At 42.3% G+C, this 24,691-nt stretch overlaps 4 protein-coding genes across 6 annotated transcripts in view; 3 read left to right on the forward strand and 1 right to left on the reverse strand.

Moving 5' to 3' along the window:
* The window catches only part of Fancm (FA complementation group M), a 41,262-nt gene extending 37,274 nt beyond the window's left edge, over window positions 1–3,988 (forward strand). The window contains exons 25-27 of the mRNA XM_084582538.1: window positions 128–222; window positions 294–388; window positions 3,196–3,988. Of these exons, the coding sequence (XP_084438664.1) occupies window positions 128–222; window positions 294–388; window positions 3,196–3,286 (281 nt within the window). The 3' untranslated portion in view covers window positions 3,287–3,988. The remainder of the gene's footprint in view (window positions 1–127; window positions 223–293; window positions 389–3,195) is intronic.
* Window positions 3,989–5,221: 1,233 nt separating this feature from the next.
* On the forward strand, window positions 5,222–24,691 carry LOC146176230 (uridine diphosphate glucose pyrophosphatase NUDT14-like). The gene is made up of 5 exons (XM_084582540.1): window positions 5,222–5,603; window positions 5,703–5,746; window positions 5,866–5,930; window positions 21,515–21,731; window positions 23,410–24,691. The coding sequence occupies exons 1-5, from the start codon at window positions 5,382–5,384 to the stop codon at window positions 23,636–23,638; spliced, it is 777 nt and encodes a 258-aa protein (XP_084438666.1). The 5' UTR covers window positions 5,222–5,381; the 3' UTR covers window positions 23,639–24,691.
* On the reverse strand, window positions 6,798–11,307 carry LOC146176231 (BEN domain-containing protein 5-like). Of its 2 annotated transcripts, XM_084582534.1 has the most exons (11): window positions 11,023–11,307; window positions 10,817–10,944; window positions 10,619–10,729; window positions 10,232–10,427; window positions 10,071–10,118; window positions 9,561–9,599; window positions 9,431–9,475; window positions 9,294–9,368; window positions 9,165–9,202; window positions 7,612–7,831; window positions 6,798–7,008 (listed from the first exon to the last, which is right to left on the reverse strand). In XM_084582534.1, exons 1-11 carry the CDS (start codon window positions 11,213–11,215, stop codon window positions 6,857–6,859), a joined length of 1,245 nt encoding a protein of 414 aa, XP_084438660.1. In that variant the 5' UTR covers window positions 11,216–11,307; the 3' UTR covers window positions 6,798–6,856. The 2 variants fall into 2 exon arrangements, with proteins under 2 accessions (XP_084438660.1, XP_084438661.1); XM_084582535.1 differs by lacking the exon at window positions 10,071–10,118.
* LOC146176232 (uncharacterized) lies at window positions 11,608–18,843 on the forward strand. Of its 2 annotated transcripts, XM_084582536.1 has the most exons (3): window positions 11,608–12,796; window positions 13,542–13,659; window positions 14,921–18,843. In XM_084582536.1, the coding sequence occupies exons 1-3, from the start codon at window positions 11,642–11,644 to the stop codon at window positions 16,183–16,185; spliced, it is 2,538 nt and encodes an 845-aa protein (XP_084438662.1). In that variant the 5' UTR covers window positions 11,608–11,641; the 3' UTR covers window positions 16,186–18,843. The 2 variants fall into 2 exon arrangements, with proteins under 2 accessions (XP_084438662.1, XP_084438663.1); XM_084582537.1 differs by lacking the exon at window positions 14,921–18,843 and having other exon boundaries at window positions 13,542–13,664.

Genomic DNA, 24,691 nt, shown 5'->3' on the forward strand with positions numbered 1-24,691 from the left:
ATTTGCAACACTGAAAAAGATGCATGTTTCTTTTATCATATGAGCCACTAATCTTTACACATCGACAGTTAGGATATCTGCTACCGTTGTCACTCTCACATTGTTAACATGCCGTCTCTGTTTACAGGAAACACAGCTGAGCTTGTGCTAGCTCTCGCTAAAAAGGAACGTCAAAAGGGCATGGCACTCGCATCGCCTGACTGCATTCGAGACAAAAAACATGTGAGTCTGCGGTGGTCAGTCGCATGCGCTCGAATTAGCGCTAAAGTGAGGCTGATGTTTTCATTTTGCAGGTTGTGCAATTTTACCTCGCCTTCCCAAAGGTCAGCTTGGCGACAGCCATCAGCCTGGCCTCCTCGTTTCCCTCGGTGCAAGCTCTTGTCAGCAGGTAGAGAACAGCAGTTTTTCAAATTTTTTGAAGCCTTAGGGACAACCAATTCACTGCATTCACCTTCATGATGAATGTGCATTTGTATGAAAGTAAATTGGTGCTAATTTTTGAGGCTGTGTGGTAACCGCATGAGGCGACAACCTTTGGTGATGAGTCGCCATCGCCTGTCATTGCCGCTGGTGCACCTCACACGAAGCCGCGAGACTTGGCAACAGAGCAGCACGTTTTTAGTGTTGCTCTGTTACCGCCGCCGCATTGTTCACTCAAGGACAGTATAGTTATGCTAGTATCCCCTATCTAACCCTAAACAGCATAAGTGCAATAAAAGCACTCATGAAAATTTTGGTAACGCATCGCATTTCTATAGGACACAGCGCAGGGGTGCACCAAACTACACTGAAGTGCAGACCTGCAAGAAGTGACTTTCTCGACCCTGCTCTCCTCGATAATTAGCAGTATTTGGACACACTTGCATTCCTTGTCCTATATTACCCTACCCAGCTTTCACTGAACTATATTCATGCGTTCATAGTTATGCATTGATGACATGAAGCGAGTGTCTGTATGCAGCCGTTTTGCTCAAACCGGACTAGGAAGACAAAATTCGCTTGTAAAACCAGAACAGAAGTAGCATACCCTCAAACGCTTTGGCAATTGACTGCCTCGCAAGCTGCTTTGGGGTGACGAACGACGGGCAAAATTTTCGAAAAACACAGAACCTGAGTGACAGCGACGAGTGGCAATGCTTTGGCAGCTCTCAGCCCACTGCGCGACAGCGTTGCGCGGCGTGCCGCTGCTAATTTTTAACGCTTTAACGCAAGAGCATTAAGGGCCTCGTTTGGAAAGAAAACCTGGCATCACTATTATATTTTTGCTTACAAGCATGAAAGCAACGTGGCTACAAATACAACTGAACTTGATTTCTTGTTAAAATCAAAGCCTTGCATAAACATGGCATCATCTTTCGCTGTTTCTGTCTTTTAAGAGGCAATAGATGAAAAATGCACACGGCAGTAGAACGCCGCAAAACCGCTTACGCTACACCTCCAGTTCTTACCTCCACTTCCTCATGCTTTGTGCTGCACAGTGCTTCGAATGTTCGGCCGTTTCTTCCCTTCTCTATTTGTCACTCCACTTTTACTCTCTTTCATTTTCTGAATGGACTGCGCCGCTTTCTTTCCATGTTTGTAGGCAGCTTTATTTTTTATTATTATTATTTTTTTTACTACACACTGCATGCTTTCCCCCACGGCTTCAGACCTACGTAAAGTCGGCTTCTCCTGAGTGCCTGGTGGTAAAGTCATTTTAAAAAATGCACAGTGGCGTAATTTTTTTTTTTCTTTCAGAAAAAATTCGCCTCGCCATTCTAAATAATGCGCGTGTGCGGCGATGTTGCTTCGTGGAAAGTCATCGCTGTGGCCAGATGCACTTCACTATAACCGAATTTTAGCAAAAATGTTTTTACTATAAAGGCAGAAAAATATACTGTCGTCTATAGAAGATGAACTAAGACTTCACTTTCACTTGACTATATCCGAGTTCACTATAGCGGGGTTCTGCTGTAGTAGAATAGTCATCATGAGCGAAAAGTCACGAGCATGTCTCCTGTATGTGGTAGTTGACTGTTGGCATGACCAGGCACTTATTGGTCAGTGGGCTGTGTGACTTCACAAGACCACATCACGTGATCGACTTGGCAGGAGCTGCTAACTTGGGCAGCACCTGTGAGAAGAGAAAATGGGATGAAAATCAAACCCGCGACCCTTGGATTACGAGTCAGTCACGCTATCCCTAGATCATGGAGTCACGTTCGTGCAGGTTGTCTAAATTAAGGTTTTATATCTGTATCAAGTGGTCTTTCACATAAGATGTTAGTCAGGCTGACTTTGAACTCCCCCATTGTGTGGAGTGCATTTGGCACTTACTCTCAGGTCATGAAAGATAGTGCACTAAGTTCCATTGCATACATTAGGTGCAACGCTGTCAAGGCCAGCACTCTTGCATGCGCAGCCTGCATCCATGCCCAGAGATGATGTGTTGCTTGTGGTGAGCGAAAAATGATGAATACTTTGCCAGCAGGCTTGCTGCGTATACATTTGTTTTCAGCCTAAAAATAAAATGCTGGCATTGCAGGCAAAAAAAAAAGAACAACGAAATTTGCGAGTTTGTGTTTGCTATTTAATCTCGTCATCAAGAGTAGACGTAGGCTAAAATATATTGAAAGAAAGGCGGACTGCGCTCTAGGTCATCTCATTTCTGTTGTGGCACATGTCTTGTGTGGCAGTATGTTTCAGGTGTGTGCCAATCAGTGATAGTTTTGACTCTTTTCAGTTTTGCACCACGAAACCAGCACAGATTGTGGTTGTTACTTTCTGAAGTGTGTAGGCATATAAGGGATGTATTGTGCTTATAGTTTTTTTCCCATAACTGCATTATGCTGCTGAAGATGTCAGAAGATGTGTGTAGATCATTTAAGCATAGTGCTCTCTGTATGTCACTTTAGTGAGAGCAGCAAAAAAAGAAATTGTCATTCAAATTAAGATGTGCGTGGGTATGTATTAGTATTTGGATGACCTCAAAGCTGCCACATTTTAATTGCTGACTATAATCACTTTTATAGATGTATATCCTGAAACCTCTTTATGTTTAAATGTAGTGAAAAGTCAATTTCTGTGGGAACGATTTCATTTTGTGGCCTTCGCTCACCAGAGCAGTTGTCATGGGCTAATTAACAATGTTGGTATTTTTGCATCGTGGGTTGATATCTCACTTTTTTTTTTTCTGTTTCCTTTTCCTTCCTTTAGTTCGGTGGAAGAACTTCAAGAGCGAACCAAGATCTCAGAATCCCGTGCCAGAGACATTCTTGACTTTGTTCGCACGTCTGCCATTGTGTAAATGAAAGCGAAGGCACTCAAACTGACCGCAGCACGCTGTGATGCTCTTCAAATCTAGTGTAATATATTTACTTTCAAAGGATTGCCTCGGGGCCAAATGTTCAATATTTTCAGGCTTGAAATGTAGAGTTCTCTTTTAGAGATTTGTTCCACATGTGATATGTTTCCATTTTTCAAAGCTTGTACAACCATTTTGTCTGTGTAGCTTTGTTTGTGGCCATGAATCATGGTAAAATTTTTTTGATATGTAGATATGTTTTTGGCATGATGGCAAGGGTGGATTTATTAGGAAGGGCCTTGGGAGCATTCCCCCCCCCCCCCCCCCCCCTCCCCCTCTTCTCACCCTTCTCAAGCGATAATAGAAGAACCTTGCTCAGCCCCATTTCAATTTTTTTGCAAAATGTCTTGCAAAAAAGGTGTTAAAATCATGAGGCAGATGTTTGTTTAATGCTCAAGTTAATACCTGTGAATAGTGATAGTACTTCAGAAAAGAGAATGAAAATATTTTTACGAACTGTTTTTGTTCCTTCCGTGTCACTTGTCATTTAAATACTTATGTACTGCCTGCACACTGTGTGGATGCTCTTAAGACTACTGAGTGCATGTCCTGTGTGTGGACGTTACGATGGGACCAATACTGTATATACGCTAAGACCCCTACTTCATTTGTTGTTATGAAGTTTGAATAAAACAAAAACTAGTAGCATGTTATTTCATTTCTATGATTCATGTACACATTAAGCACATGTTGACCTGTGAAATGCTTGAATGAAAGTTCTAATTATTTGCCATCCATGCATGGCAATATTTTGCCATTATATGCATGGAAGACAGAGAAAGCCTTCTTGTGCATATACATATCACCCTCTTCTCAAAATTGGTTTCGATGAAAGGCACATCTCTGCATGCTTATTCTACATATTAAGATTGTTCTTGCAAGTCGTTGCAACAAGTTAAAAGAGCTCTCATTTTATTTTCTTTAACGCAATGGTGTGAAAGGTCCTGTTCTCCGAAAAATCCGGCAGAAAAATCACGGCCAAGACACTGGTAGGTGGTATTTGGCAGGTGACGTATGGCTGTAGGCACAGTTTTGGTTGGCAGTTTTTATGTGTGATGCCACAAGATCAGGTGACATGGCTGAGTTGGCATGAGCTCCTCTTTGATGGAAGGTTGAGATGAGAATCGAACCCACCAGGATCCCGAATCAGATCAGCTCGGGTAAGGTACTGTTTCTGAAGCCGGTGTACTCTCCCAGACGAGACCGAAAGGGTGCCACTTTTGAGGATAAGCAAACGATTTTGCTAGGCTCTGAACCTCTGAATTAAAAAAGAAAATGCTGAGGGATAATGTTTATTCATTAGTCTATGGAGAGAAGAAAAACCAGAGGTAGTTTTAGGTCATTTGATAAATTAATAATTATTAGAAACTGCTACTACTTCCGAATGAAATTATCTTTGCACGTAAAATAGTTAACGTATGCTTGTAAACACCGGAGAAGCATAGACATGCGCGTCGGTTCGGGCAGCAAAGGGGGGGGGAGGTGGTGAAGGGTGGCAGTTTCTGGCCCTACGGGGCTGGGACGGTGGGTTGGCGCCGCTTGCGGTGGGGGCTGGCCAGCCACCGAATTTTTATCTGTTGTAGGCCGTCATTGCACCCTCCACCGCATAGGTGGTGGACGACGGCTGTTGCGGCACGCTCTTTCTCTACCTCTTTTTTTTTTTTTCGTTCTTCTCTATTTTTTTTTCTCTTCTGTCCGCACGAGGCAGCGGAGATGGCTCAGCTACAGAGCCAGTAGCAGGCCCGTGCATTTTCTTTTCCTTCTTCCTACAGCTATATATACTAGGCACTGTACTACAGCCACAGCAACAACAGCAGACGGCATTTAGTTCGAGGTATTCCTGCGTGGGGCGCAGTGGGACACGTGTCGCCTCTCGCGGTGATTCATAAATGCGGATGCTTGAAATACACGTTTACTTAATAAGCGAGGTTTTGTGGGCTATGCCAGCATCTGTCGGACAGATACTGGGGAAAAGAATCTTTATAAACAAGTTTATTAAACTACTGATGACGTCGTACGCGATTGATGCGATGGCGCGATGGTTAGTGGAGGTCGATTGTGGCGGCGGGCTGTACAGGCTGCAGTAGTTTGGCCGCGGTCCATCAAACCGCTGGGCGCGTGCGTTAGTGTACACATTGATTTCATAAGCAGGCGCTTCGTCTTCGCATCAAGAGTAGTCATGGATAAGATCGAGGACATTAGAGTTACAGAACTGAAGAATTCTAAGTATATCAAGCCTACGCGGCTGCTTTTCAAGCAGGTGAGCAGTGCGCTCTCCCGCCAGATGATGCGCCCAAGCACCTCTGCCATCCGATCGTAAATTGATTATCGTTACGACTGTGTTACCTTTTTCTCGCAGAACGGAAAGGAGAGGATATGGGACCTTATGAAAAGTCACGACAGGTACGTCGGTCAGCGGTTCTTGGTGTTCACGTGACGTGTTGTGCGCTCGTGATATCCTCATGGTTTGTTTAAATTTGCCCGCTTGCGAGTCTGATCCGGCGTGAATTCTTTGTTTACAGCGTCGCAGCTATTATACACAACAAGTCCAGGGACGTGCTTGTTTTCGTGAGGCAGTTTCGCCCAGGTAAAATCTCTAATTTATGAAGTGTTTCGCTTCGAGGTACGATTGCCGTTAGTTTCAGTTTGTAACTAGAGTACCGGTTGCTCGTGTTCTCACACATATATCGATGAAAAAAAAAAAAAAAAAAAAAAAAAAAAAAAAAAAAAAAACTAAAAAAAGAAGTCGGTACTTAGAAACTTGATATATTGCATGCTGTTTTCTGTTGCATTCCGCATATTTATTTTATTCGTGGTGGCCTTGGAACTTCGCATTCGTAGTGTCGTCTGCTGTTCGTGATCAAGTTGGCCGTGTTTTGTAGCTATATAAACGCAAATTATCCTTCCAAATCCGCATGCCGCTTACACCACTTAACATGAAGCGTGAGTATATAGAACATGGATTTACGGGGTGCGACTGAAAGTTAATCGCGTAGGGTTTTTCAGTTCTAGGGAGAGAACACTGCACAGTTATGAAAACAGCTAGTGCAAGCAAGAGAAGGACGTTACAATGGTTGTAGGCATTATAAATACTAATGTAGTTGGCCACAGAAGTATGAACTTAATCCTTATTGTGTTAGCTGATCGATAGATGCTGGCTGCTCACAGAACTATGTAATTGCCATCAAATCCCAGGTGAAAAATTTCTACTGGTATTCTAATGGTTCCAGTGGTAGTGGTTTATTGCCAGATTCCCAGTGCCCACTGGAACCATTGGCTACTGGAACCATTGGCTACTAGAACCATTGGCTACTGGAACCAGTAGCTACTGGAACCATTGGCTACTGGAACCATTGGCTACTGGAACCACTGGCTACTGGAACCATTGGCTACTGGAACCAGTTGCTGATGGTTCCGGCAAATAGTCACACAAAATTCTAGAAAACAGGTGAAATAAATTACATGGTTTATTTTCCTACTCTAGGAGCCAGGTCCAGGCTGACTACCACTTAATCAGTTGGCCGACTGTACTACACATGTAGTTGCAGGCTTGCGTAGCTTTGCTTTCAGGATATCCTGAATCTTCTCGGAAAGAATGCGGGTCAACCCGTTCTCAGTGCCGGCAACATCCACTGCCTTCAGGGCACCCCAGTGCTTGAGTGTTGCTACAAGGAGAGAATTCAATTTTTAGTATTACAAAACACAGATGCCATATCAGTTGAACTAGCACTGTTGTGCCGTTCAACAATAGAAAACCTGTACTACTGAACACGTCTGCAGCTGGCCAAATTTACAAAAAAGGTCCCCAAATCCAGCGGTCATGCATGCCATTTTCTGCAGTCAAGCTTCACATGCACCCTGGGCCTTGGCAGGATTTTGTTGGGAGGAGAGGGGGTTCAAGAAACAATCCCCCTTCATGTTTTTTTTTTTTTTTTTTTTCATTGGGGTCGAAACAAACATTCGAGAAAGTTTGTTACTGATCTCAGTGGGAAAATAAGGAAGCACAAGTGAAGGTGGCTTGCGATGAGAGTGAGGGCAAGGGCTGGTGTGGCTTTGTGGTGGGGGGCAAGTGCTCCTGCACCCCCTTGACAATGCCCATGCATCTACTAGAGCAAAAATATATCTTGAAATGCACCACATTTAAATGTTAGCTGACGCAGAGGTATAGGGAAGAACTAGACATGCCTTTGCTAATAAGCTAGCATAGGTCTGCTCCACTAATATATGATTATCCAATGGAGCTATAATTAGCATTTTGCCAGCTTTACCTGACACAACCTGGAGTTTCTCTGGTGTCAATGGGGGCTTGGGCTTCTCCCCTGAAGCTTTTTTCCTTGAATAAGCAGTGCCCGTAACACTTCTTTCCATTAAAACATCAGTGCCCCATATGGCTTGGGCAGTGTCTTTGACCACCAATGTGGGCTTTTTGTTCTGCAAAATCTTTTCCGCTGCACTTCCATTTATTATTATACCTTTGGTTAGGTGAAACTGAAAAAAAGAACAAAAATTTTAGTCATAGTTTACTTGAAGTCACACAAGAAAAATCGTAGCACGCAACTGAACACAAGCTAGATTACGTGAAAGCAGCTACTTTCAACAAGCAAATATTTAAGATCAACAGTTTCACTCTAAGCAAAACAGAAGTGAACGTTCATCTGCTACATGTACCCCAAGTGGTGGCCTCACACCACAGTGCCATGTCTGTGCCAGTGCAAGCTACCTAAAAGCAAATAAGTATGGAACTGTTTAATGAATGCACACTTTATGTAGCTTACTGTGCTCTGACAGCACTTGAGTAGTATGTGCTCCTTGATATTACTCTGCATAAAATGGATAACAATCATGATCTGCCCATCTACTGCTCTGCAACTGGCTTAAACAGCAAGCAGAAAATTGAAGTCGTTATGATAAAATTAAAGGAGCCAAAAGTCTACGAGTCCAAGGTAAACAAATGGGGATTTTTTTTTTTTTTTTGTAGTTATTCTGTTCAGAATTAGTCCTGTGATGATTTTAAGGAGAAAGAATATATAAATACAAAGTGGAAGGAAAAACAGTGCACATTGTTTTCCTTCCGCTTTGCATTCATTATCTATCTCTAAAATCACTACTAATTCTGGTCAATATCAACTACGAAAGAAAAAAAAAATGTCCCCTTGTTTACTTTGGACTAGTAGACTATTGGCTCCTAGCTTTAATTGCCTTGAACAGTGTTACCCCTGAGAACAAAAAAAATTATAATCATTCTACTGCAGCCTGCAGACTTGTGAAATTATTGCGGAAAGCTGCATTAACTAATGTGGGTTAAATATATACCTGAAAACCAGGGTTCTCCCCAGGGTGGCTGACAACGGTTTTGCCACCCATCTCTGAAGCTGACTGGCAACCTCTCCAACCATGCGCTCACCACTGCCCGCCTCTTGGGCTTCACATTTGCTATACTCTAGAACAACATTTGTGACTGATATGACCAGTCATGCCATTTGAGAGACCGTCACTGGCCTTTTAGTTTTATTCCAGGATGGCATCTCACCATTTTCTCTCTTACATTCATGTGCTTTCTTTGGTCTTTAAGTATGCGAAGTTCAGTGGAACCGTTGCATTTTGGTTTTGAGGATGCTTCACCACACGGGTTACACACCATGCGATGAAGTGTTCTCAAAATGCAATGAGGCCGTTTACATAGCCACTCCCTCCTTCCCATCAGTCCTTAAATGTCTATTTCCCAAAATTTTCTGGGGAGAACCCTGCTGAAAACAAAAGAACGTCAAGCATGAAAACAGCTAAAAAAAGTTTATATAACTGTTCAGAATATTATACTCACAGAACCGTCTTCCATGAAAATGAAGTCTCCACTTGGAACTACATGAGGGAAGAAACTAAGTAAGACTCCTTCTCATGCTATATGCAGGTAACTTTAATATATTTAGTCCTATATGAACCTGTTGCTTACCTGGAGCTGTAAGTACATGCTGGCTTTCTGGCCTGCATTGCCATTCCTCCCTTTGCCTAGGTTCAGCAGATGGTGCTGCAGAACATTTGAGAATATTAAAATCATGATTTGGCAGTGCAAAAGGAAATGTTACTTACAGTGAGGAACTTGACTCCAAGGCATGTTTTGTACCTCCATAGCTTCTGAAGTGAAATATATAAAATAATAGTAAAGCTTCGAAATGGTTTTGGCAATGTGGAATATTACAAAATTCACTTAAGTACTTACCTTCCATTGGGCTTTCTGCGGCAGCTATTGCAGAAGGTGCTGTAACAAAAAGAGCATTTCAAGAATAACGCCTCAAATTCGAATGTTCCTTACACATAGATTGCACATCACAGGCCTCACCTTTGAGTACTGAGGCTACCTTCTATAATTACAACTGAAGCAGTATGCGACAAGTGGATTAGCTAAACACCAGGCTTTCAGTGCCTTTTGAACTCAACCATGGCAGCTGTTTTGACGTATATGCAGCTTGTGCACAGGTACAATATGTGATACCTTACGTCTGATTAATTTGGCTGCACTAATCTGACCATTCCCATATAGCGTCCCAAATGTGCGATGCCAGTTGAAGCAGTCCAGGTGCACAAGGCTTCCATTTATCATTAGCCGCTTATTATTGCCAGCTTCATACTGCGTTATGGAGAGTACCGCTACATCATGAGAACTGCAACATATTGTGCAACCCATGTATGGTTTCGAAAACATCTAATAATATGCAAAGGGAAAACAAACCTGCAATCGTGCCTTTACTGCCAGTATGAAGGTCTTGTGCTCGTTCAACTTCATGTAATAATAATGAAGAGCAGACAAAAAGCACATGAGGTCTCACTTTTAAACTAATTTTACATGCAGAATCAACAGAAACATAAGAGTAGATCAGCACGCAACCTTACCGTCAAAAATTTTGCTCTCGAGGCACTTCTGCAAGCTCTGAATGTGCTGCTTTAAAAAGGAGTTGTCTGCTTGGAGCTCTTGCGCACGGGATCTCCAGAAGTCCTTCTGCCGCTTCATTTCCTGGAGCTCACTTTTTGAGCACAGGTCATCATCTGTGTCTGATGACCCAGCAGACTGGCGTCGAGTTCTCTTGGACTGCAAAAGGATGCATGATATGTTGGTTAACTGGTTTGGTTTGGTTTGTGGGGTTTAACGTCCCAAAGCGACTCAGGCTATGAGAGACGCCGTAGTAGAGGACTCCGGAAGTTTCGACACCCTGGGGTTCTTTAACGTACACTGACATCGCACAGGGGATTTGCTAAAATGTACTAATATGCCACACTTACGTGTGCACCAGATTTGTGTGCTTTGCCTTTTCTGTGCGCTTCTTCTAGGTTCTTTTTCAAAATTTCTTCATACATAATTTTTTTTGAAGCAGCCGAGTCATTCTTCTGTTTCTGAAAGAAGTGGAACATAAGGGAGCGAGAGATCCAAATTTGCCATTTCTTGAAAGAATATAACTATTTAAAGTAATTTCTGCTAACCCTTTTTTCAGCCTTTTTTTTCTTTGCTTCGACAGCTGCCTCTTCATCCTCATCTGTCGTGTCCGGCACTATTTTTGGGATCGCCACTCGCTTGGCGCGCATCCTCTCATGAGCGCCGTTTTCGCTCTCTGAAAGAAAGAAAAAAAAAATTATGAAATAGGCACCACTGCATACTGCACACAAACGACTAGGCCATCGCCACATACCAGCCAGCATCAGAACTTGGGCGCTGTAACAGCCGCTGTTGACGCCATCGACCGGGTCACGCCAATGTGCATTATACACGGTGCGGTTATTGAAGTCGTTCTCATTATCTGGAGCGAAATCTTCAATATCACTCGCAGGGATGACATGAAGGCGGTTATCGTGATCACAAAGAAATCGCACAACAGCGAACATTGCTGCCTGGCAGGGTATTTCAGAAAACTAAGTAAAAAAAACACCTAGACACAGCAAAAAGCACGGTACAAAGAACGAACCACCATAACAAGCATGGTCTATGACATTGGATTGGATTGGTACTGAGCCGTACTACACCGAGGGATGCTAATTTCAGAAAAAAAAAAAAAGAGTAATACGTAAATAGCAATCAGTATTTTTAAAATCGCTATAACGTTTTATAACTAAAAATGAGGTGTTAGTTTAATAACTTTTATTGCGTGCATGAAAAAAAAAAAAAGCTTTTGTGTTCCACATAGTGACACAGTGAACAGTACACATCCATCCAACCTAATCCAAGATACTGATCCAAGACCAAAAAGCAGGGTGGCGGCCATTTTGTTATTGTTTTTTCTATCTGCCTTCCATGCTCGGAGAGTAGTCTGTATGCACGACGTGCAACATCGACGTGCAACATCGCGATTCGCATGCAAATTTACTGAAGAGACTATGGGCCTTAGAAAGAAATACTTGAACCCAGGAAGCACCTCTTCCATCCCTGATTCAACCAGAAAATATCTTCATCGTTCAACCTGGCGGACGCAGGCATCGCCGACACAACAGGCCACCTCGACCGACCACGGAGCCGACAGCGATGTTTACACTGGGCTTGCGGATGCGGCCGCTTCGAGATCGGCGTCAAGTAGTGACGTGCTGGTGCCGGCACAGGTGCAGCTTGTTCAAGAGGATGTTGAGACTTCTCGAGAAGGCCATTTGTGTACCGAATCGACGGATGCAGCGGCTTCAACATCAACGTCAGCTGACGAGCCGCAGGAAGACAGTAACTTTTCTGCTGAAGATTTGCTTGCACTCACAGTAAACTTTGTCTTGGAGTTCGATCTTCCGTGGAAGGGAGTGGAAGCCCTACAAAGGTTAATAATGTATGTGCTCGCCCGGCATGACATTCCAGCAACTAAATACCGTTTCAAAAAGAGTGTCGGGGCTGAACTTCAGAGCGCCCGTTTTCATTTCTATTGTGGGCACTGCATGAAGCATCTCGCGGAGACGACTGGCGATCTTGCTGAACGAAATGCGGTACGAGGAGTGTGCTCTGTGTGTGGGCATCAGTACAACGGTCAGAAGATGCTACAGGATGGACACTTCTTCTTGACGCTGCCTACTGCACACCTACTTTCTTCTTTACTTTCGGAAAGTGATACTGCCGACGCACTCTACGGAAGACTTGGTTCGATTCACGATAGCCTCTTCGTTGAAAAGGATCGGATGTCAGACATCACAGATGGCTCCCTATACAGAGAGCTCAGGCAGGAATTGTGTTCCAGAAATGACATCACCCTTACTATAAATACAGATGGAAGTCCGGTTTTCAAATCCTCAAAATTTTCTGTGTGGCCAATCCAGATGACTGTGAATGAGCTGCCAGCAAACATCAGGCAAAAAAATGTGCTTGTGTCTGCACTTTGGTATGGACAAAAACACCCAGACATGACACTTCTGCTGAAGACATTTGTTGAACAAATGGATGATTTGTCCACTAATGGCATCACGTGGACAGTGAAGAATGAAACCATACAGTCCAAGGTAAATCCTTTTTTTTTTTTTTTTTTTGCTGATGAAAAGGTTTTAAAGGGAGAGAAAGGCTATATTAAGCCACATTGAGGAAACATTGTATCCGTTTATGAAAATCGTTTATGAGAAATTTATTTTATAAACATTTCGGCAGAATTTTGCACAGCTTAACTGTCAATGGATGTCTTGCATTGTAGAGTTATTAGTCTACTATATTGGCTCTTTTAAACTCTGCTGATGCGCACGGCTTAAATAAAGGAGTGTCAGGTGTTAAAACTAAGGTGACTTAATTAGGGCATTGAGGCCCTGACAGAGACCCTTAACGTGAAACACTGCCGCTGGTTTTGTACTTTCTTCTCCTTTTAACATGCTTGATTTAGTACACTTCTCCCCTGAAGTCTGAGGCAAGATGGGTACTAATCTGATAGTAATGAGAGGGACAGCTACCATTTTGTGCAATGTCACCATCATCACTGCATTAGACTTTTATTTAGGGCGCAGTTCATTACTACTCAGAGTGCCCTTTACATGGCACTCTGTTTTTCTCCAGCCGGTATGTATGGTGTCAAGAGGTATTGTGTTGAAAGGAACCTGAGTACTGTTGCCAGAGGTACACGGCAAGGCTAGCAATAAAATTACAATTGTTTAGGTTAACACCACCTTGTGTGCTTATAGTAGTCAAAATGTTTTGATTTGTCCTTTGCTCATGTTGTAATTTTTAGTAAGACAGTAAATGTTGTGCTTGTTTATATTGCAGGTGTACTGCTTCAGCTGCTGTGCTGATGCACCTGCACGTGCGGCCATGCAGCATATGACCCAGTTTAATGGTTATTATGGCTGTGGATGGTGTTTGCACCCTGGGAAAACTGTGAATGGTTAGTTTTTTTTTTTTTTTTTCAAAAGAAGTAATTGCAATGGAATGCAGCATCTGCCCTCTGATATGAGCAGCTCCAAGGGGAATTTGATTTTGTTCACATGGTTCTCATAAACACTTCCTTTAGAACTTTTGTTTTTTTCACACCTCATTTCAGGAATAGAAAATGGATTGTATCTGGAGAATCATTATAATATTTTAAAATGAAGGTGCATAGTCAGTACCTCAATTGCATGCATTAAGTAAGTTCACGGCTGCTGCAGTCAGTGGCATCACGAGGGGGGTGCGGTTTGCACCGGGTGCAGCTGGACAGTGAGAGGGAGGGAGGGGTGGAGGGCGAACGCCGAAAGGCACGAAATGCCTGTTGCTCAGTGGAATGGCAAGTCTGATCACTATGTGCTGACAAGAAAAAAAAAATGATAGAAGAAGGGCACCTTCAGCAAGGTTAGGTGCTTTAAAAGTGGAACTAAGAGTGAATGTCCCCAGAGTGCTCACATAGTAGTGTATTATGCGGTTCATACCTTTTCTCTGTGAAAAAGGCAAAGTGAGTGTTAAAATGACAAACGCAACTGAAAGCGTTTAAAAAAAAAATGAGCCTGGAGACGCCCATCGTTTCCCAGCTCCAAAAGGCCATTTCGCGCTTAGTATTTTCTGTTAGTATAGCATCAATGCGCGTTGGTAACTTTGCAGAATGGATGCAGAAGTTAAGTTGCACGTTTTGGAGAAAAGGACAGGAGAAAATTGGTAGATGTAGAAAATGCTAAGTAAAAGGCTTTCACCTATGCATGTGGCATGTGAAAGGCTCTTGCTCGGGACATAACTACAACGCGCAGCCTCATACTGGGCAATCACCTGTCTTAAGCCGCTTGGTCGGTGAATTTCCTCGCAACTTACACGACTTGCGTCTAAGCGTTGAAAAAAAAAAAACCAATTCACTCGCACTGCGTGGTTGGGTGCAGAGCGAATTTGACTTCAAAGCAAACAATGAGGACAGAGGAGGTGGCCGTAAGGGGGGGTTGCCGCGCTGCACCTCCGCACCGGGTGCGGGGTGCGGGTAACCCTAGCGACGCCACTGGCTGCAGTGTTCAAATACACAGTTTAACTTGTGCACCTTGCCTGTATTGTCTTTGTGCCTTTTGGTGTAATCATTGTGTTTAATACAGTGCATCAGTACTTGAAAAATTAGTTTAACTAGACTGGATTCTTTTAAAACTGAAAATTTTAGTTTATGTTGCCATTTTTTCTTTACAATGCCAAAACAGGAACCATCAAGTATCCTGTAGATACAGTCTTCCCTGGGAGAACAGCAGAAGACACCAAAAAAAAGATGCACAAGGCTGTCAAGACTGGTCAAGTAGTTCGTGGTGTTAAAGGTGTAACACCATTGATCAACCTTTCGCATTTTAATGTAATCTGGGGTTTCACACCAGATTATATGCACTGCATTTTGCTGGGCGTCTCACGACAGTTGACTGAAAACTGGCTTTCAGATGTAGGTGAGGAGCATTATATCGGAGCTCCAGAAACTCTTAAAGCCATAGATGAGCGTCTATGCTCAATAAAGCCACATCGTTGTGTGACTCGCCTTCCACGTTCCATTGGCTTAAGAAAGTATTGGAAAGCCTCAGAGTGGCAGCAGTGGCTTTTATATTTTGCCTTGCCCTGTCTGGAAGGTATCCTTCCTAGGAAATATCTCGACCATTTTTCATTGCTTGTAAAGGGTATAGCCCTCCTTTTGCAGGACACAGTCTGCTTAAATGATATAGCTTTAAGCACTGACTGCCTAGTCAAGTTTGTTGTTGACGTCCAGTTTCTTTATGGAGAGCAACACATGACTTTCAATGTTCATCAGGTGACACACATGCCTCAGAGTGTTGAGCGCCAGGGACCACTCTGGGCGCATTCTTGTTTTGTATTTGAGTCGAACATTGGGCATATTAAGCAGTTGGTCACGTCAGCTAAAGGTGTTCCTCTGCAGATTGTAGAGCGGCTCATGATGGCCAGTAATTATAAAAACCTGAAGGCCTTAGCAAGTCCTCGCACTTTGCGTTTTTTAACAAAAGCTGGTCCATCAAAGAGTCAAGCTGCTCCCCTTCTGAGTAGGCCCCGAGGCGTGACTGGCCAATTGCTTGACCTTATTACAAGCCAAGTTGGCAACATCGTAAATGGCCCTGTTGTGGAGCACGACCGAGTTATTTTGGCTCCAGGCCTCCTGTTCCACAGCGAGCAATACTTAAGGCCAAGCAAAACAGACTGCACAGCTGTAGTGACAAATTTAGGAACCTGTCTGAAAATAGAGCATATTGTTTCTTTCAAAGATGTAACTAACTCCACAAGGATTTTTGCTATTTCCAAGAAGTACTTGTCTCGCCACGCATTCAATACACAGCATATAATACATTTGGAGAACGGTAATTCATACCAGCTTGCTGAGATTTCGTCCAGTGCTGTTCCATGCAATTATATGCAATTGGATGGAAAGATCTTTTTTGTGAGAATTCTATTGAAACTGCTATCTCTGAGTTAATGTGACATTGATAGCAACTGTTTACTAATTGAGTTATATTTTACACTTCTCTTGCCTTCATATTTGTTGCTGCAAATGATACATTATAAGTCAGGAATTGCTAGCTGCTGTACATTTTTTGCTAACAAAAATTTGTGGGTCCTGAGCATGGATTATATAGGTAGAATGAGAAAACGAGTTAGACTGATGTAAAACAAAGTCTGATCTAACAGCCTATGTGTCTATGCTCGATACATCCAGTTCTAATCATATACTACTATTGCCACAGTGACTATTTTTACTAATGTATTTTTAATTATGGAGATGCTTTCAGCCCATCATTGTGACATATATTCTGCAGTATTAAAAAAAGTCCTGGTAATAGAAAATAATTTGAAGTCCTCCGGTACATTAAGAGTGCTTTTAAAAGTGTGTCTTTAGGTTGCTGTATTTTCAGTTGAACTTAACAGTTCACGCATTAGTTCTATGTTGTGCTCTTAGAAATTCTTACATGATGTCATGTATCTGCTGATCATGGCTAGAGCAAATTTGGCACTGTGGAACTGTATAATTTACCTATTCTGCATTTTTAAAGTATTATCATGTTATAAGCTTTTTTTATAGAGTTACAAGTTTTGCTCACTGTGGCTTACAAGAGCTGAATGTTGAGATGGGTCACTATTAAGTCATTGTTTCCACTCTGGAATGTTATTTCAGGATGAAGTGTCTTTTCTTATGCATTGTTGTTGCTTTTTTTCCTGTGATATAATTGTATCATGGACTTCTCTGTGAGTCCTCATTTTTGAAAATTCACCATGGTTTCTAAGCAATCCACCTTTTGGCGGAGGATGTGGCACCATCATAAGAAAGCTGCGAGAAACACATTGAACGGCAGTGTAGCAGATGACACGAAAGCGCACCATGTGAAGTGGCCACGCCAACGCAGGTAGAAACTAAAAGCTCCCCACTTTTATATCTTTGGGGCGGAAAGTAGTGACGGTGATTGCAGTATTATGTTCACGTAGTATGGAGGAATGTTCCAGCCATTTTAAAATCCACTCATAACGCACACAGATACTGTCTTCGTATCGTAGGAGCGTGTAGCATGGGCCATGGCGCGGGCTATGTTTCACATGACAATGAGACTTGCTCTCAGCGTGCAGATTCACATAGTGTTAATGTTATTCTCAAAAAGGAATTTGAAAGGACCGTGGAGACAGAGAGGAGTTCTCAAAGGGCAAAGCAGCCTGGGGTTTATTGATGCTGCAATGCTAGGTGGAATCGTCTCCTGTGACTTATGAGCGGCGCATATGCGCGGGGCGTCTTATTACCGAGCACCGGTCACCGCGGTGCCAGCATGGTGCAATGGGCATAGCTTCATCACATTATCTACAAGCTTGGAGCTATAGTATTTCATCTATGAAGCTTGGCAGAGAGGCACTTATTCACACCCCCGGCATTGTCCCAGCCGAAATGCACAACAGAACCCTGCAGGAATTGCGCAGCCTTTTTCTGACACTGGATGATTCAGCACTGTAGCCGGTTTCTTACCCCAAAACGAAGGAAAGTCTGTAAGGTTAAAAGAAAAATGCTGAGCGTCATGCAAAAGTGTGAAGTGAGTCATGCTGCGAGCAGCAAAAACACAAGGCAAACTCATGATTGGTTCAACCACTCGGCTTGCGAACGGCAATGCATCAGAACAAATGCCATACTTTTTTTTCTTGTTAGTCAGGCAGCAGTCACGATAAAACATGCTAAGTATTACGGTCTAGCGCTCATAGCCGCCTGTGATATCTGCGCTACCCAGCCCCTTCGCACGTCAAGAAAACGACAAAATGTATCGCGGTCGGGCCCCGTCCCACTTAAAGCAAACACGCACCAAACAAATCCTCACTGCGGCCATCACTGGTGGATTATAAGCTCGGTGCAAACTCCAGTAGGTACTTGTCATCATGCGCATTTCTTTTAGATGCATGCATACTTGTAACAAAGTGTTTTTCACACAGTCGAGAGTAAGCAGTCGGCTGTGAAGGTCACCCATTCACATATTGACGCTTGAGAGCCCAATTCAAGCTTCACATCATTCGTCATAGCTCAACGAAGGGAACCTGAAAAACCACGTCTTGCATCCCGGCACGCCTCAAGAGTGGCAACCGTATGCGGCACGTGTGGTTGGCATCGTTTTGCCGAGCCTGTGATGGTCACCATGCCGCCCCGTGCACTGGCTATGAGTGCGGCAATGAAAAACGCCGTTCAGTGTGTTTACATCAGTCGCAGCTAGGACTTTGCGCAAGCGCAGAAAACTCATTCAAAAGGCGGATTATATTAATTTTTTTTTCGAGTGAGTAATATTTTCTGCAAATCATGTGGTGTTTTCTGTTTGTGATCTAACATTGTATTTCTGTGTTGTTAGAAGCCACTTGGATATGCCATGATTGTTATTTGGAGTGAGTTGTTCATTTACAAGTAGTTAATTCACTTGTGGTCATAGAGCTGTGCTTGTAAGGTGGAAGTGCAGTTGACATGTCCAGCGACAGCCATTTCTGTAGACATGGCTGCCACACTTTTGTTGCTGGAAATTATGGGGGCATGGAGCATGTACATGCATGCAATTATGCAGAAATATATGCTTTTGCAACAAGTGCATTTCTTGAGTTTTATTTAAAGGCCCACTATTCACCCTCCGGTCGAAAATATTTTGTCCCCCGGTGACTGTGAGGCTTCGATCCTAGAACGCAAGGCAACAAAAAGTTCTTGAAGAGTAATTAACGCAGTTACAACCACCGCAGTCTAGCAATTTTACGTTTCCTCTTCCTTCCGTTCCCTCTCAGAGGTTTTAGATTCTCCTGCTCAGTCATCTAGCCTCTGCAAGCCAAATTCTCCTTCCTCCTCCGCATTTGGTGGGAGGTGGGGTGTCTTGTGGAGAGCGGGTGAAGCAGGTGGTGGCGATGGTAGCACTCTTCGTGCTCGAAAACAAAACGGGTGAGGAAAAAGCGCATAGCGAGTGGCAGACACAATTAGTGGTGTACACCCATCCTTCACCCGTCAGCGAGTCAGACAAGTGGATGTCATTGGGAGCTTGACGTCAGCCTCGCGACTCAATGGGCCAGCGTAGAGAACGGGGAAGCTGATTTTCCGGAGGAGTGGATGAGAGAGCTTTGATTTGTATTTTTGCTTCTTTGCGGCATGCATATTGCTGTAGCATTTCGCACAGACCATCTCTGAAACCTGATCGGAGCACTGGGGTCCTTTGCTTAAAAGGTCGTTCTGGACAGTAGCCCTTTAACGCCAGAAGCCGCACTTTCCCCTCTACAACACTGCTACAAAGCAGCAAGTTCTAGTAATAATAATACCTTTATTTTCCATCAAGGTGGTGCCCGAAGAAAATGCGAAGTAAACATGCATAGGCAAAGCAATGTAGCGTCCGCAAAAAAGTAAAATAAAATAAAATAAATAGAAGTACATTTGACGAGACATCGCGCTCAATGGTAGCGTATAAAAAATTGACAAGAACCAGCACCTTATTGCACATGAACAGAGTCGGTAACAAAGAAAAGCGAGATTGCAGTAAGATCAGGCTGAGTAAAACAACAGAAAAGGACCAATTTCTTTCCATATAGCGGTAGTAATAATAGCAGTGTCAGCAATGCAGCAGTGACAGTAATAATAACAGCAGTGTCAAACTGTCGCACACAGAAAAGAAGAAAAGAGCAAAACCTTTAAAAAGTGAGTTTTTATTTGTATTGTAAATACAAATTGATAAAATGAATTCTTATATTGTAATTGAAATTTTAATTTCTTTGAACTTGAAAAAAAGGCTGACACTAATTTTCAATTCAGTTCGCTCTTAGTTGATTGACACGTCCTTGCATGAAAACAATTGCTCCCAACAACGGCCAGCAAAGTCCTGCCCAATAAAAAATAGGTTTCGATTGTTAGGGGTTTTGTGCACAACACCTGAAAGTTATCTACTGGTACCAAATAAACTATCCAAAATCAGTAGTTACTACTAGTACCTCAGTTACAGGTCCCAGAAGAAAACCATTAGGCACCCTGCTGGAACCAGTGAGGCCAGATAAAACCAGCAAGCTCTCTACTGGTACCACTACCTTAGTTAATGGTCCCAGTAGCTACTGGGACCAGTAGCTACTGGCCCCAGAAGAAAACCAATGAGCACCCTGCTGGAACCAGTAAGACCATTAGAAAACCAGCAGGTTTCTTAATGGTTTCAAAAGAAGACCAGTAGGGTTCCTAATGGTTCCAGTAGAAACCACTAAAAACCAATAGGTTTCTTCATGGTTCCAGTACAAACCATTAAAAACCAGTAGATTCCCACTAACAAATTTTCACCTGGGATATCTTCCAGCTATTCTAAGCTTTCTTAATTGTATTGCACTTGGATTGAAGTTCAACAGGAATGCACTTTTTACCTTATGTACAGCAGATAATTCAACTCCTTTATCATGTCCTTAATTACTAGGACTCCATGTGAGAAATATCTTCTCATCCGGTCAAGTACTAATTTCTTTAACTCTAAATCTAACTCAATTGCACTATTTATGGCACTTGGCTGTTATCTATTAAAAAAAAAAAAAAAAAAAAAAGAAGAAGAAGAAGAAAAGTACAGACTATGCTCTATAGCAGCATATATCGCTTTGCGAGAATAAAGAAGTATAAATTCTCAGCTAAAGTCCTGTTTAACCTTCTATCACCTGCTGTGGGAAGAAAGTGTCAAGAAAGCTTTTGCATCTTAATTAAGCTCCTAGTGTTGTTGTTCTTTTTGAGAAATGGTGCATCTTTTTCATCGCATTGCGATATAAAATGTCGCACCTTGATTAACTTTGTTATAAAGGAACGGATATGCAGGACTGAGACTTGAGCTGTAACCAGTTAAAGCACAAGACTATCGGCAAAGATAACTTTATTCTCAATTATGGGCATGAATCGGACTGCAGATTAGCAAAGCAAAGGTTTATACCTCTCGAAGAAAACTTCAAGCTGAGCTGTGTTGGTTCATAGTCTTTTGCGCAGTTTTTCGCTGTGCAACGAAATGTCACAAGGAAAAAAAAACACAGGACAGCGCTACAAGTGCTGTTCTGGATTTGGAAGGATATGGAAGAGATCTTTATCTTGCAGTAGATGTAGTTAGGATGATGATGATGAAGGCCTGAGTGACGCGCAACATTTATCACATTCAGTGCTTCGTTATAGCACATTAGTCAGATATGATTCTGGCCAGTAGGAGGGCGTGTAATATATACATATATAATTTTTTATGTGATTGATGATGCTCTTGTTTCTTAGCTTGCAATGAAGTGCACATGTGGATGTTTCCTCACAACTTTTTTAGCAGTCTACTATGGTCGAATCCCAGCACACGAGTTGGCTTCAGGGGCACCCATCGACACCCGCAAATATCCAGGAAACTTGGGTGTTACGCTCGAGCTGTGTGCAGGCATAATTGACAATGAGAAACTGACACCTGCTGAGACCATGCGTGAAGAGATGCTGGAAGAGTGTGGATACAATGTGCCATTGGCCAACATACAAAAGGTCACCTCATTCAGGTAGTAATGGCTCCATACTCACCCTGATTATTAACATAGTCAAAAGACAGTAAGCATATGCAAATAGTAATATTTCCAAGCTGAATCAGATGCAGATATAGTGTAGCTGAAAACTGTATCGAATTGAATTGTGCTACAACCGAATTGAATACAATTGTCTTTTCATGAATATTTGTCACTTGTGCAAATGTTCTCAGTTTCTCACAAAACAAGCAAGTTCGAAACACAGAAGGGCTAGAGGTGGTGCTGCTTTGGGGCGCTGTAGCTTATGAAGTTATAGCTTTCACTTTAAAAAGACACAAGGATATTGCAACACTCAGTCAGGATATAAACTCTACAACCCTCAAGTGAAATGTGTGTAAAATTACTCTTTGCTATTGATAATGCAAGAGAATGAACTGTCGTCAGATATCAGATTGGCAAGAGCTATGCAAGAGACATATGGTGTTAGCTCATTAAGGTTGTGGTTGCAGAGTCCATCTGAGCTCTGTGGCACTTGCTGGAATGAACCATGTGCTGAGCCTTCTATTCCGTGCATACCACTCTCTGTAGTATACTGCATGGTACTGGATAAATCCCATTTTGGGACTAGGCGTCCAAATAGGGAGGGGTATTTGAACTTGCCATTTATTTTGACAATGTTCTAAGCTTGAAGCTTGAAAACATATTCATTTCATGCTCAATGATTTTAAACTACTTTATTCATTTGGCTAATTGGATATGAAAATAGTACCTAATTTGCTATTTGAAAATTTTGTGTTATGTGCACATGATGTCTTCAAAGATTTCACTACCCTTACGAAACATAATGATGTTACATACTCTCTTTCCTAGGTCAAAATCTAGGAGAGGCAATATTTTCAGAATTTCTGATTTCGACTTGCTGTACCTACACAATTGTAATGCGAGTTCTTTTCGAGAAATCACATTGTTGAGGACGTTCTTCGTGTTGCATTTAGAAGCAAGGTCTGAATATAACACTTTTTTTTTTTTCACTGCTCATCAAGGTAGCTTATCAGGCTTGCAAGTTAAGAGAAAACAAGTTTGTCATCCTTGGGGCCATAAAACGAGGCTAAGTTAAGAAAAAAAATGGCTGTGAGGAAAAGCCGAAAATTGGCACTGTACAGCACCAGACGACGCGTGGCAGCGGCCACAGGCTTCACAGCGACCATGGCTTAGGGCGAGTCAGGTCTACGTGATGCTTCACATTGTGTTGGTTAAGATCAGTGCATGGGTAAAGTTAATATTTCACGTTATAATCATAATAAAACTCTCTTTCTTTCTTCCAAGCTCTCCCCTCCTTCACTATATTCGTTGTTCTTCTATTAACATGCAAATACAGTATATACAGTATTGCACATTTTTATTGTTTGAAGACTTTAAGAAATTTTTCTCCGTCAACGTCTGGCTGATTTGCAGTTAAACTGTGGATTACTGTAACCTTTCTCTTGTAGTAAGTTTGCAAGCTCAATGCTCAGTTACACCGCAAATGAACTTGCAGTGAACAGAGGCAGGAAAATCTTTGAACATTTTCGCAATAAAGATGCACAATATTGTTGTAGGCTTTATGTAAGATGTCTGTTAACACATAAAACTTGAACTGTGCATACATGAAGCCCAAATTTTGTGACATGTTTTCAATTCCTTCCACCTCTTTCTCTCTTCTTGTTACTTTCAGGGCTGGTGTTGGGATTCTTGGTCAGAAACAGGACCTATTTTTTGTAGAAGTGACTGACGACATGAAGAAAACTTCAGGCGGAGGTCTTGATGAGCAAGGCGAGATGATTGACGTAGTTGAGCTTACGAGAGCTGAAGCCAAGAAAATGCTGTTTGATGAGACCATCATGAGGCCCGCTGCACTGCTCTTCGGTGTTACCTGGTTCTTGGAGGTCAAATCAAAGCAGTAAAAGGGCCTTATCAATGTATAGAATATGTTTAAAAGAATTAATTTGCATATATATATTCACATCAAGATACCACTGCCCGATGAGAGCACTTTGGGACACCCCTGGTGCTCTGGTCTTTTTAGAAGCCAACAAAAAGCATAAAAAGTACTTGGAAGTCTGTAAAACATGTTGAGCGGATATTATTTTTATTACTATGCTACTGTGGCTAACACTTCAGCCCAATGAAAGTTCATCATGCGATGTACTCAGTACATGTTCAGTATTATAACTAGATAATGGAACCTAATTCTATATTCATTTGTCATTGCATTGTGTAGTTACTGTGTTCATAAAGGGCTAATTAAAGAGAGATAGGAAAGACTTTTTTTTCTGCATACCATATTTTTCTGTGTATAAGACACACCCCTCAAATTTAGAAACATTCAATGAAAAAGTCAGTATACTAATGTGCACCCCTGTACAAGACGCACCTCACTTTACCTAGTTAGGGCAATGGTACTTATACTATACATGCTTGTGCTGCCATCACGAAATTCTTTGTACCGGTGAGAACACTCAATCCTTCCGTGGCACCAAATAATGGGAAAAAGGGGCAACACTGACACTCAACGAAACTCTTACTTGTGCAGAGCAGCTACACTTTATTTTTACTCAAAGGCTTCCTCTTCAGGCGTGCTATCGAAAGGTTCGCAGAATTCTGGTGACAGCGCTGCCAAAACATCCTCTTTGCACTCATAATCGCTGCTTGTTCGTTGCCATGTTCAGGCGTCTTTGTGCTCTGGTGTCACTGCCATCATTTCATGATAGTTCAGTAGGAATTAACATTGCACAAAACAAGAAAAAAAATAAGCATATATAACTCGGGGTTGTACAGGACGTGCCAGCAAACTTCTTGTAGCAAAAAAAAATAAAAAATGTCTTATACACTGGAAAGTATGGTACATATAGCCTAATATTCCTAGGTAAGCTTATCCAAAGTCTTTAGAATGCTGCTGCTGTTGATGGTGATGATATAGTGCAATGTAAGTGAAATAAAAATGTACGAACCACGTT

The sequence above is a fragment of the Amblyomma maculatum genome, chromosome 10 (genome assembly GCF_055883805.1).
Source record: "Amblyomma maculatum isolate TAMU_Amacu chromosome 10, ASM5588380v1, whole genome shotgun sequence".
In the NCBI taxonomy this organism is placed as follows: domain Eukaryota; kingdom Metazoa; phylum Arthropoda; class Arachnida; order Ixodida; family Ixodidae; genus Amblyomma; species Amblyomma maculatum.